This window comes from Mycteria americana, chromosome Z (assembly GCF_035582795.1).
Source record: "Mycteria americana isolate JAX WOST 10 ecotype Jacksonville Zoo and Gardens chromosome Z, USCA_MyAme_1.0, whole genome shotgun sequence".
Classification (NCBI taxonomy): Eukaryota; Metazoa; Chordata; class Aves; order Ciconiiformes; family Ciconiidae; genus Mycteria; species Mycteria americana.
Genome location: NC_134396.1, coordinates 8,757,321 through 8,776,300, shown reverse-complemented (window position 1 = coordinate 8,776,300; position 18,980 = coordinate 8,757,321). Strand labels below are relative to the sequence as shown.

Genomic DNA, 18,980 nt, shown 5'->3' with positions numbered 1-18,980 from the left:
GAGTGAACACTTGTGGGAGAGTAACTATGAAATGCAAGCTCATAATCCTTAGAAAGCATAGAAAGCAAAATGGCAAAATATCAGGAATGCCGCTTAGGAAGACTGATTTCATGAGCTCAAAGACTTGGTAGATGAAGGCTTCTGGGAGGTATAGTTAAGAAGAAATGAAGTTAGGGAAAGACTGTGTTAAGAGCTTGAGAATAAACTTTTCCAACATGGAGAAAGCATTGGAAGAGCAGTAGGAGTTTGACCTTGATCACAATCATTGCAATCTCAAACACAGAAAAGAAAAATGACAGAAAGTGAGGCCAAGGTCAGATGTCTGAGGCTAATCATTACAACCCCCAAACAAACAAAAAAGCTTAAGCTCGTAGGAGCAAACTCAGAAATCTCCAGCCCAGTACAAAATAAAGAAGACTTGAAAGTAACAAGAAATCTTTCTAAAGGTACATACATAGTGGGCTGGGAGACCAAGGACATTGATACTTGACCGCTCAATGAAGAAAGTAAAATTACCAATGCAGAGTACAAAGAAGGCTGAAGTGTTTGATGACTTTTCTGCTTCAGTATTCAGCAATGTTAAACAGCAGTTTGGTGGCTATTATGGCACCAGTCATAGAAGGTTAAAGAACAAGTCAGAGAAGGATTGGAACTGAAATCCAGGGACTATTAGTACTGATTTGGAAAAGCAACTCCTAGAAACATTTGCACACCATTGCCACAGTAATTTTAGTTTGCCAAAAAGAAGCCCACCCCCAGACTTGAATGCTCTTTTGTTGTTTTTATTTCCTTTCATTGTATTTGATTCCTTGCTTCTGTGTGTGCATTTATTAAATGACAGAACAGAAAAACAAACATTTTTATAGCTGTTGTGCAGACCATCTTATGATGATTTGAGAAGCACTGGAATAGACTGGACAAGAAGGGAGTTCATAAGGTAGTTCTTTTTAGTTAACATGCTCCTGATTTTCAGGGGAATAAACTTCTTTAATTGTTAATTTAGCAATGTGGTTTTGTGGCTTTTTTTTCCTATGGTTGCTTTTCTTTTATATTTGTATTATATTTATGTATTTATTATATTTTTTAATATATTTATATAAAATATATATATAACCCCTAATTATGTGGGTTCAGATTTGGCACTTCATTGCTGGAGTAGTGAATGTTAAGTGGTTAAAATTAATATCAGATCAAACTGTTGCTGACTGCTGTTCAGATAGTTTTATCTACACACAACATTGTACTGGAAGATTTGAACTTGGTTTTCTTTTATCTGTCTCCTATATTTTATTCTTTTCTAAACTTTCTTGAATGAGTATCATTAGCTTTCTCAGCATTCAGCTTCAGAAATTCATTGCAGATGTGAATATAATCTTCAGTGAAGAAAAATCCTTTTATCCTTGTCACATATGTTAAGAACAAATATGACATTCAAAAAGAACAAGCTAAAGCAAGTCCATGATTGAGCAGTAGATACTGCAGATTGCCAGGAAGTCAGTGTGCTGGGGAAACTGATGGAAAGCCTCTGTTTGCTCCTAAAGCTAAATTTAGGTTTTTTCATAACAATTTGTAGGAAGCCTTTTATACTGTGCTTTTGAAGTATATTTCATTAACAGTACTCGTGTCCTGTGTCATGAGAATTTGAAAATTAATTGGATTTAAAATACTCTAGATTGAAATTTTCATTGTATGTAGTAATATGTACAATAAATTAATGATAATTCTTATGCCCTGCTTTGTGTGTAAGATGTGTTAATCAATCAATCGGTGATTTATCAGTCTTTGCATTTTAAATTACACATGATTATTATATCACTGAAAAGATGGTACAGAGATTTTTAGCCATGATTCAAGGAATTTATATGCATATATACTTTTATTTATATGTCTTAAAGCAATAATTTGTTTTCTGTGCTATTAACATGTCTGATGGAGATTTCTAGTACAAAATGAGAAAGATTTGACATTCAGACTGAAAATCTTCCAAAAAGTTCACAATGTGAGTAATTGCCTACTGACATGAAACAAATGCATTTTTTCAGGTGGCCAAAATACTGAGATTTGAAAAGCTGCAGCCTTGTAAGTATTGCTGCAGTGAGAATTTTGGAGTAATCATTTGAATCAATAGCTCAGATTTTAGTCTTCTCTTGCAGCATTCTTCCCTGCAAATGCTATAGGATAGAATTATTCAGTGAAGGAAGTGAGGATTTAAAGAGAAGTAAAGGACTGAGACAGCCAGACTGTCTTGACTTCAAATCATGCTGATTTTTCAGGCTGCAGAATATGGTAAAAGAATGGATGAAGACCACAGGGTAGTTTTCTATTTCTGTCTCCCAGTTTCCTGGAGTTTATTTGAAAGTTGCCTAGTCTTCTGTTTTTTTCCAAAACTGTGTTAAATTGCTTTATAGAAAACCCACGCTCATGAAGTCCAGTGTGTGGAAATGCAGTCCCATTGATATTCCCATGAATTAGATACTAAATTCCTTAGTTTGCCACTTGTGATTAAGCTGGAGAAAGCGATAGCTAAACAAATCTTAAAACAACTTCATGTTTAAACAGGTGTTTTGGTTTTTTTATTATAGAAAAACAGGCACATTACTCTTTTTTGTTAACCTTTGGAATAAGTCAAATGTATTATATCAGTTTTTTCTTCTTGTTGAAAGAAGCGGGGAAAAGCAAAGAGGAGAGCTGGGATATATTCCTGATCAAAATGGGGGAGGTATGTAGCCAACTGGCTGTGTAAGCAATGCACTAAGGAGCACTTGTGCCCCCAGGCTCTCAACGTGCTGAATTTCTCAAACACTCTGAGCATCAAGAGCAGCAAATGAAGATACAAACACATCTAGCAATCAGTTTTTTAAGGAAACTAAATTTCTCAATAAAAATAGTTTCAGGTTCCATTTTGCCCCACAATGCCTTCAAAATAGATACTTGCATTTTTATGCCAGAATTTTTGCCTATTTGAATTCCAGGCTGATGGAAGTTATACTGATGTCTCATGGTTCTTCCTTGTTCTTTAAGTGAATTAGGTGAGTTCTTATGCACCTTTGTTTCTTTTCCTTTGTGCTGTTCGGGGGTTTTTTGTTGGGTTTTTTTGTTGGTTTTTTGTGTGTGTGTATTTTGAAAAGTCTTGTAGCTTTTATAATATTTTGGGATGAGGCCAGTTGAGAAACAGGCTTCCTAGCCTGGACAGCAGCACCTTCTTGATGCTGTGGTGTTTGCTCACCTCCTGTAAGGCATTTAGGAGGGGTTATGTGCATTTTGTTTGCTGTTGCCACTAGAAAAGACTCCTGTCCCCTCATGCACACCAAAGTAGATTATCCCTTGATTTTCCTGAGCTATGTATGCACTCAGTTTCTCCTTCATTGAGAAAAGCTATTTTTACATGGTTTTGGTCTTAAATTTTACAGAAATGTGATGGTAGATGTGCTTCATTCGTTCAAAATTAGAAATAATTTGGAATTTTAAGAAACTCCAGATTTAAGGGACTAAATTGAGTCATCATACAAGTACAAATGAATTGCTGTTTGTGACAGATTCCATCAGATTCCATCAAGGTTGAACATACGCTAACCAAATGTATCTGATTTAGACATCTGCCAGGAGGCTTATGGGAAAGGGGAGAACCAGATGAGTTATATGAAGTTGGCCACTGAACCACCCACTTCAAGACATCGCCTAGACTTTCAGACACAAGAAGAACAAAAATTGCTAAATGACTGTGAAGGTTTATGAGAGCACTGAATTTTTCTTTCAACAATTCAGAGGAATCAGAGACAGCAAAGAAACCTATTATTAATGTATTTCTATTTTGAAAGGGCTGGTAAAAAAACAGCCAAACAGTTTATATAAAAAACAGTTTAAATAAGTTGTGTAAGAGTTCTATTGGGAATTTTAAGCCAATTGGTATTGGCTTGATGTGCTTCAGTGATTATTCCTCCTGATTAATAAATACAGAGAGAATAGAAAACCTGGTATGATCAGGAGATTAGAGGTCATACTTGTTATGACTTTGAATATCAGGTGTGCTAAAGACAATTTTTCACTGTTGCTAGAGGGAAGGAAATCAGAATTTTCTCATTAGGCTGTGATAAGCAAAAGCTTTTATTTTTGTGGTGTGAAGAACTGATTTAACATGTTCAGCTTCAGCGTCAAATAAGAATAAAGTGCTTCACAGAACTAAAAATATTATTTTTTATTTCCATGCATGTCTAGTGCTCTCCTTTCCAGGCAGCTTTCAGGAAGGATAATGATTAAATGTAAGAAAAGTTCTATTTTTCTTGAACTTTTTTACTTAAAATCTCTTGATACCCACATTCCTGTGGTTTCTGATTAATCTGTTGAAAGTCTTTAAGCCACATGACTTACTGCCATCAGTTGTTTTCTTTCTTTCAATCCTTTCCTTGAAAAATACTCTGAGTACCTTCTTCCTTAACACTGTGGAGAATTTTTGTTGATCCTGAATATTTTGGGGTTTGGGGATGTCTGCTATGATTTTGAAGGTGAAATGGACCACACTGATCCCTCATTGAGAAAGAAAGTGGTAGCATGTAAAGTAGCTTCCAGAAATCTTTGTAAACTACCACTGTCTGTAATGAACTTCTGAAAGAAGGAGGATAACTAATACATGTGTGCATATAAAGTGCCATTTCGAGATTATGTGTCTTTTTGTCCCCTTTATTGAAATACCTGTGGGGTTTCTTTTTCTTACCAGAAAGAACTAGCAACATAATTTGTTACAAAATAGCTGCTAATATATTGTTTTACCCTGATTACCTTCCTATATGTCTCCTGCTTAGCATGCTCTGGTCTGATCCTTAGTTACAGGTATTCCTTGAATTTGAGGGTGGTTTAGTTGGACTTGCATAGCCTAGAAAATACAAAGAATTCCTTTTTGGATGGTGCAATTAAATCTCTGATTTTTTAATTTAAAAAAAAATTTTTTTTTTTTTTTTACTTTTCTACCTCTACCTTCAGTACTTAAATTCCTCTTAGTTAATTTCTGAAAGTAAAGCTTAAATTTATCTCCTGACCTTTAAGTTACATTTCTTTGAATGCATAGGAGATGAGATCTCTTTCAGTCTCTTTTCTTTTGTCATTTCTCTGATATGAGTAAGAAAATAAAATCTTTTGTTGCGATTAAAGCTAATTTTTTTTTAGATTTCAATTCGTCTTGATAATATGTGAATAATTTTAATTAAAAAGTCAGTTACTTATTTTTACCGTCTAATCAGTTCAAAGGCTTTCAATCTAATGTATGTTGAAAATAAGCAATGAAGTACGGAATAATATATTTAAAGCAATGTACATTTTGTTTGCAAAAATGTTAAATGATATCATTCCAGTAGGGTTAACATAGTTAGCAGCTATTCTGTTCTGGAGTGGAAGGGTTTGCGATGTGGTCAGTTACCTTATTCCGCAGAGGTACCTAGTACAGGTTAAGCAGGTTCTTTTGCCATTAGCTAGCCCTTAACAAATGAAGACTATGTTCATTGACTGTGAGGGGTTTGTTTGTTTTCTTCTGGCTCTTCTGCCATTATTTTAATTATTTGATTGAAAAATAATTACATAATGTAATCCAAAAAAATGTTTTCCAAAATTCCCTTTTCCAGATCTGAGAAGGCAGTTTTATATTATATTCCGTCTGGGTGGTTATGTTTCATTTTGTGTTAAGAACTTAGGTAACGAATACAAATTGAGCACTTTATAATTAAAAGGTAAGACCATAATTATGTGCCCATTTTTGTTGTCACTACTATCATCCAGTTGAGTATAGTAAAAATAAGCACTGAGCACTATGAAATCACCTCATTTCATCAAGAAAGCACAAGTCACAAAATGTGATCATGACCAGCATGAGTTCACTGATGGCTTATATCAAAACAACCACATTTTAAGAAGGATTTAGGAAGGAATCACTCTTTAGGTGTCCCTGCTGCAGGAGGTTCGTTGGTAATACTGGGACTGGTAGGTTGCTGGATCTTAAAGTAATCTCTCATACTTTTAACTCAGGTAATTTCACAGTAGAAAAATAGTGTAAAATCCAAATGAATGAATTTAAGGAAGCAAGAAAACAGCTATCGTTTATCACTTTCACTTTTTGGTGCATATAGAATTATATAGACGTATTTGTGCAAATCATCAAACAAGCAATTATCAAGTTAATGGAGTAACTTCAGTAACCAATAATAGTTAGCAGACTTTGCTTTTTCTTCACTATCTACTTTGCAAACATCTTGAGGAAAAACCTGCAAGTTTCAGTTTATACTTATAGAATACATTTTTACAGTACGTAGTTATAGGCACAGCTGTAGCAGGCATTTATTGTTGAAGTAGGTACTCTTTCATAAAATCACTTCTATTGTGGTTTAAGTGAGTCTGCCTAAATGAGTTTTTATTTTGGGTAAAACTGCCCAGTTATCAGAAAAAATTAAAAAAGGTGAAAATACATTGTTTTGAGAATGTTATTTTCTTAGGATTATTCCTTTGAGAAATTTCAGTATCTTCTGACTTCAAATATATTCTTGAAACTTAAGAATATCGTGTATCCTGGCTGTGCTAAAATGTGACTAGCTTAAAAATGTCTGAAGAAGTGTAGTTCTATGTATGTGGTAGAACTTTTTCAGAGGCTGGTGATTAAATTTTTCATATTCTTTCATGCATGCACACAGCTTTACATATAGATAGTTTTTGAAGATAACCAAGTATGCTTCCTCTTTTCTTTCCAGTTGTTATCCCAGAACTGCTATGCATGAGTACCTAGAGCAGGTAATCTAGTGCAGTCTGTTTTCTTCTTTGCTGTCAACCATACAGCATGGAGGAAGAGGTTGAATGCGTGGAATGGAAAGGGGTGGTTGGAGGAAACAGGCAGCAGGTGCAGAGAAGTGTGAGAGAAGAGATTAAGCTTGAGGCAACTAGAAGTGGAGGTAATTGAGATTTAGAACAAAAGTGAAATGAGTGTAATCTAGCAGGGGCTCCTAATTTATAAGTATCTGTAGCCACATGATGAAAAACCTGGAGACAAACCTGGGAGATTTATGTCAGCTTTGCTTCCCTAATGATCAGATATGACATATTGGCAACACACCTCACTGGTTTTCTCTGTGGTGTTCACAGAGGATAACAGTCATCTAGAAACCAGGAAAAAATATGAAGATACATAGGATCTTCATTGGTATGGAACAGGCAAATAAAGAACAGCTGCGTGCTATTCCTGTATGGCAAAGAGAAAGAAGCACACAGTGAAATTACAAGAGATAATGAAAAATGGTTTTCATACTAGTTAAATTGTAGAAATGCAATAATAGAGTCTTTTGGGTTCCAAGAAAACTATTAGACAAGTTCATGGTCCATCAGAAGCTATGAAGCATGGTGGTCTATGTCCAACCACTGACTAAGGACATCATAAAACTGCACATTGCTAGAAGCTGGGAGAATATAACCAGAAGTACCACGCTGTCTTTTAAGCTCCTGTTCTTTGCCAAGAAGAAGGGTTACTGGACTAAATGGACCTTCAGTGTGACCCAGATTAGTCTCACTAGGCTAAAGGTTCTCTAACAGATCTGGAGTTTACAGATTTTTATGGTTCCCCTGACCCTCAGTATGCTTATGAAGACATTTATTCCAAGTCTGATGTGAGCATAACATGGTGATTATTGACCAAGATGTGGCTTTATCAGATTACTTGGTAGTTGCTTGCTTTTTGAAATTGTTGTAAAAGTCCCTTCTTCAGGATGTCTGTTGACTGACTGTCATTTCATTACCATAGGAGTTTGGCAAGAGTAGAAATTTCATGCTCTGGCTGATCTGAGAGTCAGAAAAGGACAGAAATGAACTCAGAAGATGGTCTGTTTCATCCCCCTGCATGCAGGCAGAACTGAGTAAATTGTAACCTGCTTTGCTCTTTCTTGTAGCCCAGTAAGTTTGTATAGTGTGTTCTTAATTTCCAGTGACCTGTTTTCAGAGTGTATTCCACTGTTTTACAATGTCAAAGCTTTTTGTGAAATTCAGTCTAAACAATTAAAATTAAGACTGACTTTTTTTTTCTTGTTTGTCATTAGCCATGAGGAATGGTTGATCACAGTTTCTGTGATCTTGAGTGAACCAGACACATGTAACTTTTCCTCATAGCCGTTATTGTGTTTTTAAAATTTTTTTTAACTTCCTATGATTTTATAAATGTTACAATGAATTTTGCAGTGACATCCTGACTCTTCCAGCAGTGAACTGAAGAAGTGCTCTAATGAGTTTATTTTGAGCATCTAAGGGGCTAAATTTGATTTCATTCTTCTGTTGTTTTGGACATTTGACCAGTTGTAATGTTTTATTCTACTTATGTTCTGCTGGGTATTTTTAGTATTTCAGTTTGAAGAACCGAAGTGTACTAAGATAATTAAGATAGTGATAGCGAGATTTAATAAAGCCAGTGTAAAAATAAGCTACTTAAAAATGCATAGGTTTTGTTAAGCTTTCTCTCCCCCCGAGTCTCTTTCTCTCTCTCACCCACCCACACATGTACATTTTCAATTTTTTTTTTTTCCCCCATAATAAGGGATTATATTGTCATTTCTGGTTATAGCTTAGTTTTATGAAAACTGAGATTTAAAACTAAAACAGCAGAAAACATTTCACGTATCATAAAGGACCTAATTAGGCTGCAGAAATAGGTTAAAAGGTACATACTCAAAGGAAAGGCTTTTTTAGTTTCAAGTGTTTTGGCATGAATAGTTGTGTCATTCTAATTTCCGTGCCAATTTTTGGTCAAGAATGGGAGTTCTTTATCTTTCTTACTGGAAGTCCATAGCCTGCGAGGTTCCCTTTCTCTCTGTGGAGCCTTCAGAAATTCTGAGATAAAACTATAGAGGAGTAGCTGAATTTCCATAAGCAAAAATAAATCAAACTACTTTAAAAGGGAAAAGTAGATGTAAATTACAGAAGGAAGTGAAACAAATGACCATTGATTCTATGAGTGCTGATACCAAAAGGAATGGCAGAAGGCTCTTGTGAATCATAGCAGAGAACAGCTTTTATGTTCTGGGCATACTTGCAGATAAACCAGTATTCAGAAATGATTGAATTTACTCATTCTGCTCCCATTGTCAGCAATCAGACAAGATTTGCAAGAACATTTATACCCAGGAAGAAAACTAATAGTGTGAAACTCTTGAAACAATGAAAGGATTTTTGAATCATGCATCAGAGCCTTCCCAGAAGAGGGAACTCAGACCATATGGTCTCTTGAAGTTACTCTTTACCTGCATAGCAAAGACGTAAACATTTTCTATCTTCTAGCACATTGATGAAGTCAAGATTTAAAATGAACACGTGTGATCAAGGCAATCTAAATGATACCAGAGTATTTTGGTTTGCTAATTAAAAGAAGTGCAGGAGGTGGTCTGCCCTGATTAGTTTCCTCCTTATGCTTTGCTAGACTTTGTGTCTCTTGGATGGGATGCCATATCATGTTTTTTGACGTTTACAGGGGTTCTTCTGTACATGACAAAATAAAGCCTGAGGCAAGGTAAGTAGAGACAAGAAAGAACAGAAGGATAAATAAGACAGAGAGCAGAACAGGAAGAAAACTCACACATGTCCTTTTAATTATTAACATGAATGCTCTCCTGCATGTCTCACTGAGGCTTAGGCTGTGGACGTGTTACAGAAAAGACTCGTAAAGGAATATGAAACCTGAAAGGGAAGTGAATATGCCCAGCTATGGAACTATTTATTTTTGCATTGTCATTCTTAGCTAGAAAGATGCTTGGGTTATGTCTTACAGTGGTCACAGAAAGTTAATTTGCTGATTCCCATAGCCATCAGATTTCCCGGTTTCACTTCTGTTGGCACAGCTTCATCTGTGGTGGCAGTGCTGGCAATACTGATGGAGGCTGCTGGCAGCCCGTCTATGGTGTCTCAGCTGGAGTATCATCCAGTTCCCTGTGATCAGAGTTGGGAGAGAGAGTTGGAGCAATCAGATGACATTTGTACTTCCCCTGCGCATATCCTTTCTTTTTCATATAAAGATGATGATTAATTTCACTTGCAGAACTGGATGATATGTATTCTTGCAGACATTACATGCATGTGTTTAATCCCTGTTCAAAATGCCGTTTTATTGCTATATGGATATTTTAACATACTTAATTACTTTTGATGCTTATTTCACATAATGGTAGAACATGGAAATAGTGAAACACCAGTAAGAATAGTGGGGGGCTGCCTAGGAACACAAAGGTGTTCCAGTCTGCAGGGATCCTTAGGCTCATTTGAAATCCCTAGGACAAAATACAGTTTGCCTGTGTTAGATCATTTAAGATAATATATGGAAATAATAAATAATTATGTTGGTGGTTCTTGTGAGGAAAAGCTATCACGCTGACTGCTGTTTCCAAAGAGACAAAATACTAACCAATTAAGGGAATGGGGTGACTAATAACAAAATCCAGCAATTCATTGTTGGATAAATTATTTATTCTATGTATTCTATGGGGGGAGAGATACAGTGTGTCAAGTTTTCTGACAGCATAATTCTGTTGAAGTTGGTTGAATTGTGCCAGCAAAGATTTTGATTTTATAATCTCACTTACTGCAGCAAATAAATGTAGTTCTTTTATAAGAAAGTTCAAATCAGTAGCAATTAGTATTCCCCAGGCCTAATTTTCCACCTGATAAGTGAAGACAAATTTAATTAGAACAGGTGAATTTGGGAATTCTGCTGGTAGCAGATCATCTGCTTGCGTATGGCTTCATTGAAAAGTCTTGTCTGCTGCTTCTCCTCCCTTTTGAGCATGTTCTAATAGTAGTCACTGCACCGAGTGCAGTGTTCTTCAGCTGTGTGCTTCAGGATTTTTTCATTTTACCCTGTGTTTGACTTGGTCTCCATATTAATTTTAAAATTCATGTATAAAATAATAAACTTAAAGTGAGATAGGATGTGGATGTGATTGCACCGTTTTTTCATGAATACAGTAGTCTGAATTTTTAAAATACTGATTTGATTGTCTCTCCTTATCTCGTGGATAAGGACTTTCTGGATGTGTGATTCAGCTCTATGAACACTGAGGTTGGTGTCACTGTGGCTGTTACTGCCTCTTCCTTACCACCTTTGCCTTACAGATTTCACAACTTGTCTCTTCCTGTCTGTTTACCCCAGGGTGGCTTTTCTTAGGGAGCATCTGAAACTGATCCTGTGGTCTTTAGTTTGTTAATTTTTCCTCTCCCTCTGCTGCTTTTAGGGTGGATTGATTTGTTTGTTTATTGTCACCCTGCAAGGCACAGTAGGAAGGTAATTGTCTATCAGATGTACTATAGATTTTGTTATTGATCACATCATGCAGTAACAGTAGGATGTCAAACTGAATTTTAAGCTCTTTAATGTTTATTCACTGGTGATGGCTGCCAAGTGATGTTCCCCTACTGATATGTTGTACCCTGGGTCTTGTTTTGGGGTTCTTAGACTTTGGACATTCCTGAAAGTTTAACTAGTTCCTGGTGATAAAGCAGTTTGGAAACTTAGTTATTTTGGTTTTGAGTAGATTGTTGCACATGTTATCTTCGACCTATTGCTTTAACGTTATATGTTTTCTCTGTGGTCGGATGCAGGTACAGCTCTGACAGTAGTGTCTGTAGCAGAGTGAGTGCACTCTCTGCACCTGAGACTTGTCAGGGAAAGCACCAGACATGGCTGAGGGTCTGTGCTGCAGGCATCTGGCCATAGCAAAGGTCTCCAGCTAGACCATTCTCAACTCAGACGTAGAAGGAAAGAAAACCCTGTTGTCTGTAGTGCTCCAAATAGGTGACATTTGAAATGTACTGTGTGTGAATCAGTGCCATTTTGTGCTGAATATCTGTTTCACTAACTGTAGAGACTTCTAGATCTTCACTTCTTTCTTGCAATCAATTCTTACAGTTCAAATGTTTTCAATTTTATATTTGAGTACACTATGGAGAAACTTCAAGCCAGCTTCTGTGTTTGTATCCTTAAAATTCATACTTCTGCTTTGTACTCTGACATTTTATTAACAGCGTATTGTTTCCTTCTCTTTGGGTGGAAATTATTTGTAGGTACAGACAACTCTGTAACTATACATGGTATATTTCTTCAAGGTGGTCATACAAATTGGGCTGTGTCGTGGTGCCCCATACCCCCATAGCCCCATACCAGCCACTATAAAGAAAATTAACTCTATCTCACCTGAAACCAGGACAGCTGTTAAAACATAAACTACTTTCAATTTGTATGTAGAAATATCCTTTGAAAGAAGAGGAAAGATAAGCATCTAAAATAGCCTATTTTAAAGGGTATATCTCTTTTGTCCCATTCCTTAATTTTCTTGATTTGATCCACTGTATATTTAATACTTGGAACTTAATTGCTAATAAAATCTCTTGTTGAATACTTTTTTCTAAATATTTTCACTTTCCCTTTTCGCTCTGTGTAGGTGGAAGAAATTGTTGATATAGGAGCATTTGCCCCGGAAGACATTCATGTTCCCAAAATCTATGTTGATCGTCTGATACAAGGAGAGAAGTTTGAGAAGAGAATTGAAGTAAGTAGCTGAGCTTCTTGGTCACAACATATTTCAGCTTGGGGTGTATTTTAGGATTTAGAGGGTTTTTACTTTAGCCACCAAGTCTTAGCACTGAGAAAATACTGTGAGAAAGACCTGTCAAGTTTTGCTAAGTACTGGAGCTTAGGTAGGTACTTAGGTAGCTAGTAGTTAGGTGGGGGCCTGAGAATTGAGCCTTGTTTCTTTTACCTCAGCCTCTCTGATTCAGTCCCTGAATAATTTAGAGCAGCTGCCTGTAGTCCTGTATGGCTTTAACACAGTTGAAAATTTGATGGAAAATGCTACTTCGTTCTCCTTCCTTCTCTCAGTTCAGCTTCTGTAGACACACCGAGGGGAACACCTACACTAAGAGCTGACTTTGACAATTAGATACTTTCTTTTCTACTGGAGACTTTTGACATGGGCACGTAGGGCCAGTCTCAGCCCCTTTTGTGCCATGTATTGAATTACGTTACATTGCAAAAGTCCTGGAACCTTTCCTTCCTTTTCTTTAATCAGGAACTTTTTTAGCCAGTGGCATTTCTGGTCTGAATAAAAGATGTCAATAGCTATTAAAAATTGCAGCAGTAATATTCCATCACTGAAAACATCCAAGAAAATGATGATTATGTAATCGTTCTTCTTTGTTTCTGTGGCTTTGCCTCACTCAGGCTATGTCCCTATATTCATTTTGGTGATGTGACAATGCTCTTAAAGTGCAATTGAAAATTCTGTATTTCTCCTGTGTCTCCATACTCTGGAGGTGGGAATTATTTAAAATGTCATCAGAAGAGCTGGTGGAGGGGGAGCTATATGACACAAGGAAAAAATCTTAAAAAAAAAAAAAGTGCTGAAAGAAATTGTAATAAACTTTTATTATTAAAATCAAGTCACAAAGTCCTAGAAAGTCATACAAGGCCTTTTTTCTGAGTAAACTCTTTTATGAAAGTTAAGGTTAAAAAGCTTTTTTTTTCCCCTTCCATCTGTTCATTCTGCAAAAGCATATTGCATGTTGTTGAGTAGTTGACTGGAAACAGATGTGTTGAACCTCTTTTTTTTTTTTTTTTTTCCCTTTTTTCTTTCTCTGGGCATGTTGTGTTAGGCTGCAATTAATGGCCTGTTTCCTTGTCCTGAATGGATGCAATATCTCACAGAAAACTTTTACCTTTCATGAGAGAAATCCATTTTGCATTTATTAAACTGCTGTTCTTATTGCAGCTTAGCAGTGGATGAAGAGGTGACTCTCTGTCCAGGGAAGACCTTTATACAAACACCTGATTTTCTTTGGCTTGGCTGCATAAGTGTATTCAACACCTACCTAGTCAACTGCCCCCTTCCCTATATGCTTAAGAAAAAAAGGAAGGGGGGCAGCAGAGGGGAAGCTACTGTAGACTGCACAGCAAAGTTGTAACTGAGATTAATTTTGTTTGTGTAATTTTGTAATTCTGGAAGTGGTGCCTCTCATTAATGGAAGTATAGGAAGGAAATGGCAGATTTATTTACTCTTCCATAAAAGATTATATATGAAGGAAGTGGCTGTACATATCAAAGCATTGAGTATGATAAGTGGTAAGAGGAGAGATGAGGAGGAAAGAAAATAGAGAAGCTAGTCTGTCATAATTCTTACTGACTTTAAATAGCAGTTCCTGCCTATTTTGGCTCAGACGTGGTCCCTGTAGTGCAAGTCATACTTTCTATCAAACCTTCCCTTAGCTGCAGAGAAACCCTCTGTGATTGTTCTTACTTTTTCCGTAACTCGCAAATAAAGCCATTCTAGAGAAAATAGCCAAGGCATAAAAAGAAAGTTGCTGGGAAATTCAAGAGGATTGATACTGACTGTTTCTGGCTGCCTAAGAGGAAAGTGACTCCCAACATGGGGAAAAAAGACACTGCAAAAATTCTCTTGTGGTGATGAAAAGGAACAGAAGATAATTTTGCCTGATGTGTTCATTGTGGCCTGAAGGAGGAAAGGATCTGAAGACGTATGGGGTGCAGGACATGTTGTTGCCCAGAGCAGTTTTATATGCATGGGAGAGATATGCAAAGAACATAATCTAAGTAAACAAAAAACCCCCAATAATTTACAGAAAAGGTCTTACAAACTTCTTGAATGTCATGACATTTTTACCTACATGTGATTTAGAAAGCACCAACTGAAGGCCAGGAAATCTCGAGAAACAACTTCATGCAGATTTATGCAAGATTATACACATTTATGTTTGAAAACTTAGTTGCTTAGCTCCCAGTATCTTTAGATGACTGGTATTTGTCTGTCTCATGCATATAAATCTAGAATAGTACCACTGAATTGAATGAATGCAGAAAGAGAGCAGCATTTGTATTTTAGGCTGACATTTTACAAATCTATTTAGGTATCTCTGGGGTAATGAATTTCAGACTTGCTAGTATCTGCACTAATGCTTGGTGCCTTATTAACAAGTTGTCTATGTATCACGTACTCTCTCAGCCTTGGCAATACAGACAAAGAAATAACATTTTGCTCTAAGGCTATCATTGGGGATATTTGATGACTCCATTGGCTTAGATAAGCTTGAATGGATAGAATAAAAGGTCATTTTTTGTAGAAGATGGATAAATAACATTATTCTTAGACAAGTATCTCAGTGCAATCACAAATCAGTCTTTTCTGTCTTGAGAAGCAAGAATCTGGATTCTAATCTTTACTTATGATTACTTCTTTTGCAGCGCTTATCAATCCGAAAGCCTGAAGACTCAAAAGCCAAACAAAAACAAGGAGACAATGTGAGGGAGAGGATCATCAGACGGGCTGCTTTAGAGTTTGAGGATGGCATGTATGGTATCCTTCAGCTGTGCTATAGGTTAAAGTGATGACTGGACTCACTAGAGTAACAACCACAGCTGTTTTGTTTAAGACATATTAATTACCATGCTCATTGTCTTTCCCAGAGCCTGGGATTCTTTTGTTTTGTTAACACCCTATTGAAATAGATGGGATGTTAAGACATAGGGTACCTGGAGTTTTCATCCAGGCAAATCTGGAGAGTTTGTTAGCAGCTGAATGTTTTGCAAGAATTTATTGAAAAAGTTACGTACGTTGGAAATGAAGCTTACTTGCACTGTGGGTTTTTTATCATGTAACGCATTTGACAGAATGCAATTAGACAGTCCAAATGGCAAAATAATTCATCGCAAATGTGAGGCATCTAACTAAAAATGAAAGTGTTTGTGAAAAGAACAGTTCTAATCTAATCATAGTACAATGATGTCTTTTTTAATTTACTAGTTTGCAGTAAGTGTGTTCCTGTTTGTGCCTTAACCAATTCTCTTCAGCTAATCTGGGTATTGGAATCCCACTGTTGGCCAGTAACTTCATCAGTCCAGACATAACTGTTCACTTACAGAGTGAAAATGGAGTCCTGGGTTTGGTAAGAATGTGTCTTGGTGACTTACTGCAGTGTACTTACTTTGCAGTGACTGGGTTTTATTCCTCACCCACACCCAACTTGATTATAATTTTACTAAAAATCATATTCAAATATATGCCATATTGCATGATCATAAAATTCTCATTGTAGTGCAGGGAAGTTTTTAAGGAAATGCTCATTTCAGGATTATAGTGCTACTTTGTTAAGTATGTGCTTAAGTACATGTTTTGCTGGAAGGAGTCAGAACCTTCAGTAGTTTGCAAGACCAAACCTTGTAAGCCTTGTCAAACGTAATTTTATATAAGGCTTAAAGTGAACATTATTTTCACTGTTGTAGAGCTTTATGAAGTTACACCTACATACCTTTTTGTGAAAAATGTCTGTCACTTTGGTTAAAACAAAAAAAACCCCCAAAACCCAAACCAAACAGACCCCCCACTTTGTGGTTATTTAATAATTCAAACAGCCTCTAACAATATGTCCATCAGTCCTGATATGTTAGTTGATGTAAATTGTGGCTTATGTCATCAGCGATGTTGTTCTGGTAAAGATAAAAAAATGCATGTCTGTGATGATCTGTTTTGAGTCATAAGCATTAGAAATAATAAAGCAGTTATGAATTGTATCTCAAAGGTATTGTAATATAAAGCTGATGTATGTCTGTGTTGTTGTCAGGGTCCTTATCCACTTGAAAATGAAGTAGATCCAGACCTGATTAATGCAGGTAAAATCTTTTAAATAAATTTAATTTGTGGAAAATGGTTAGTCATTGTTAATCTAAACATTTTCTTTTGAGTTGGTATTTGAACCCTGACTCCTGTTTTATTTACTTATAAATATTAATGTATTTGTCTTCTTTTAAGTGAAGGTTGGTTTTGATCAATGGAGATGTTTAATATTCTAGTTAGAGAGCTTATGCTTTGAGGCATTTTAGTAGCTACTGAAGGAAACTCTGTTCCAGGCCAGGCAGTAAAGGGTCAACTCTTCCTTTTCAGAAGTGAGATTGTTTTGTGAAGCCTATATGCGAATATGGATTTGTTTTCCTGCTACTTTTCAACTTGTGTCTTCTAGAAAATGGTTTTCAATGATTTATGTCTGGCACATGTTTTAAAACGTCCTGTGTCTAATGGCCTGGTTTATTCCTGGCTAGTGGGTTGCCAGGAATGCAACTCATTTGCCTTTGGAGAGGGAGCAGTAGCCAGGGCTGGGGGAAAGAGCTCCCCAGACACACACTGACAGACCTGGCACACTGGAGGGCTCTGCTGCAGGCAGCTGCTTTTGCCACTTTAGGGGGGGAATGCCGGTCCTCATGTACCATTTTTGCCCAGCTGTTTTGGAGCATTTCACCTCAGAAGCAGCCATGCAATGTAAAAACTTAAGCTTTTTACGGTTTAGTGCATCGGTCTGATTTCTGTTTCCTTCATGGAAAGTTGTGCCTGTGTCCGCTACCTGTTTCCGTGTAAAGTTACACCTATATATTGCGTTGTGACAAACAGAAGTAGGCCTTGGCACCTTATAAATTCTCATTGATTTTAATGGTATAGGTTATAGACCCATGGCTGACATCTTAGAGTTGTTTTTTCATATGGAAAACCTATGCATTTTATCTTCTTTATTTATCTATACATACTCATATATGTAGGGGTGTGTACGTATCTATATAGACAGTACCTTTCTCAGTGGCTGTTAGCAAGTACAATTAAACTCTGAAAACTCAAAGGAGATAAAGCACTGACATCAAACAAGCTTTTAATTTAATATCAGGGTGCAGTCCAGCAATTGTTCACTGACTTGAAGCATTTGCTACCTGGCTTAACTAATTGATACCATTATCATACTTCTATGTTATTGCCCTTGTTTCAGTGGTGTCTTTTAAATAAGAAGTGATTTAAGGCCATCTTCTGATTTGAAATAAGAAATTATTACGGAATTGAGTCCAGCATTTCACTAGTAGCTAGGTAACTGTTGTGATACACTGTATGAAGGAAGATGTCAGAGGCACATGAGAGCTGTGTTAATGCTTGAACTGAAATTGACATGTTTTTAAAAAAAAAAAAAAATTGAAGGTGTCACTGGGAGGAAAAATTATTTAGAATAAAAAGCCTTTACTAAAAAAGGTGAAATTATATGCATGCACATTAGAACTTAAATTCTAATATGGATGCATTAGAAATGAACACATTAACAGAGTGGTGATGGAAAAAAATATCAAAGAACTTGATAAATACTCTGCAAAATTATTGTGCTTTTATATGGATGTCAAGATGATCTTGAATTGTTATTTATGGTTGATAAATATTTTTGAAGAGATAATCTTGCAAGGATGAAGCTAACTTAAGAGGTCAGAATGCAACATGGAAATCAGATTAGTCTAGTATTGGTAATTCAGTGTTAAGCACCTTCACATCTTCCTCTGAAGCTGCAGTAGACAGGACACAGAATAGATGAACCTCAGCTCTATCACCAAAATTATTATTGTTATCATTCCTGAAACATTCAGAAGCTGCTAAATCCCACTGACACTTAAATTGGATCAAGACCATTCTAGATGCTTTCCAGCCAAATTTATAAAACCATGTGAAGAAAGTAGAAGCTAAATGACAAAGGAATAGGATTTAATTCTGTTCGCATTCATCAGCTGGAATGGTCCCATATCAGTCCCCAAAGTCCACATTTTCAAAATACACTCCCAGTTTGGGCTGCTGCCAAATTTTCATCTGCAAATGTAATTGTATTTCTCTGAAATACATATGGGTTTTTTTGTTTGTCCCATTTTTTTAATGTCTCACATGAAGTTTATCTTCACTGGTCAGTAGACTTCTGTCTTACAGCAGAAATATTTACAAGTACTGACTTCTTGAGAGCATTTTCAAGAAGTGGGTAATATGGTGCTCTTGTCACATTATTCTGGGATCCTCAGCTTGTGTCTCTTTCTTCTCAGCATTGCATTAGCTTGTCACTTTATCCCAGGGTTCTCGCTCCGTGTTGCTGCTTGCAGGCCCTGTTGTCTTTCCCACTGCCTTGG

The 18,980-nt window shown here is 36.4% G+C and overlaps 1 protein-coding gene across 1 annotated transcript in view; it reads left to right on the top strand.

Annotated features, from left to right (window-relative positions):
• The window catches only part of OXCT1 (3-oxoacid CoA-transferase 1), a 90,782-nt gene that overhangs the window by 32,762 nt on the left and 39,040 nt on the right, over positions 1 to 18,980 (top strand). The window contains exons 8-11 of the mRNA XM_075526758.1: positions 12,441 to 12,548; positions 15,255 to 15,366; positions 15,861 to 15,955; positions 16,631 to 16,679. Coding sequence (XP_075382873.1) covers positions 12,441 to 12,548; positions 15,255 to 15,366; positions 15,861 to 15,955; positions 16,631 to 16,679 — 364 coding nt within the window. The remainder of the gene's footprint in view (positions 1 to 12,440; positions 12,549 to 15,254; positions 15,367 to 15,860; positions 15,956 to 16,630; positions 16,680 to 18,980) is intronic.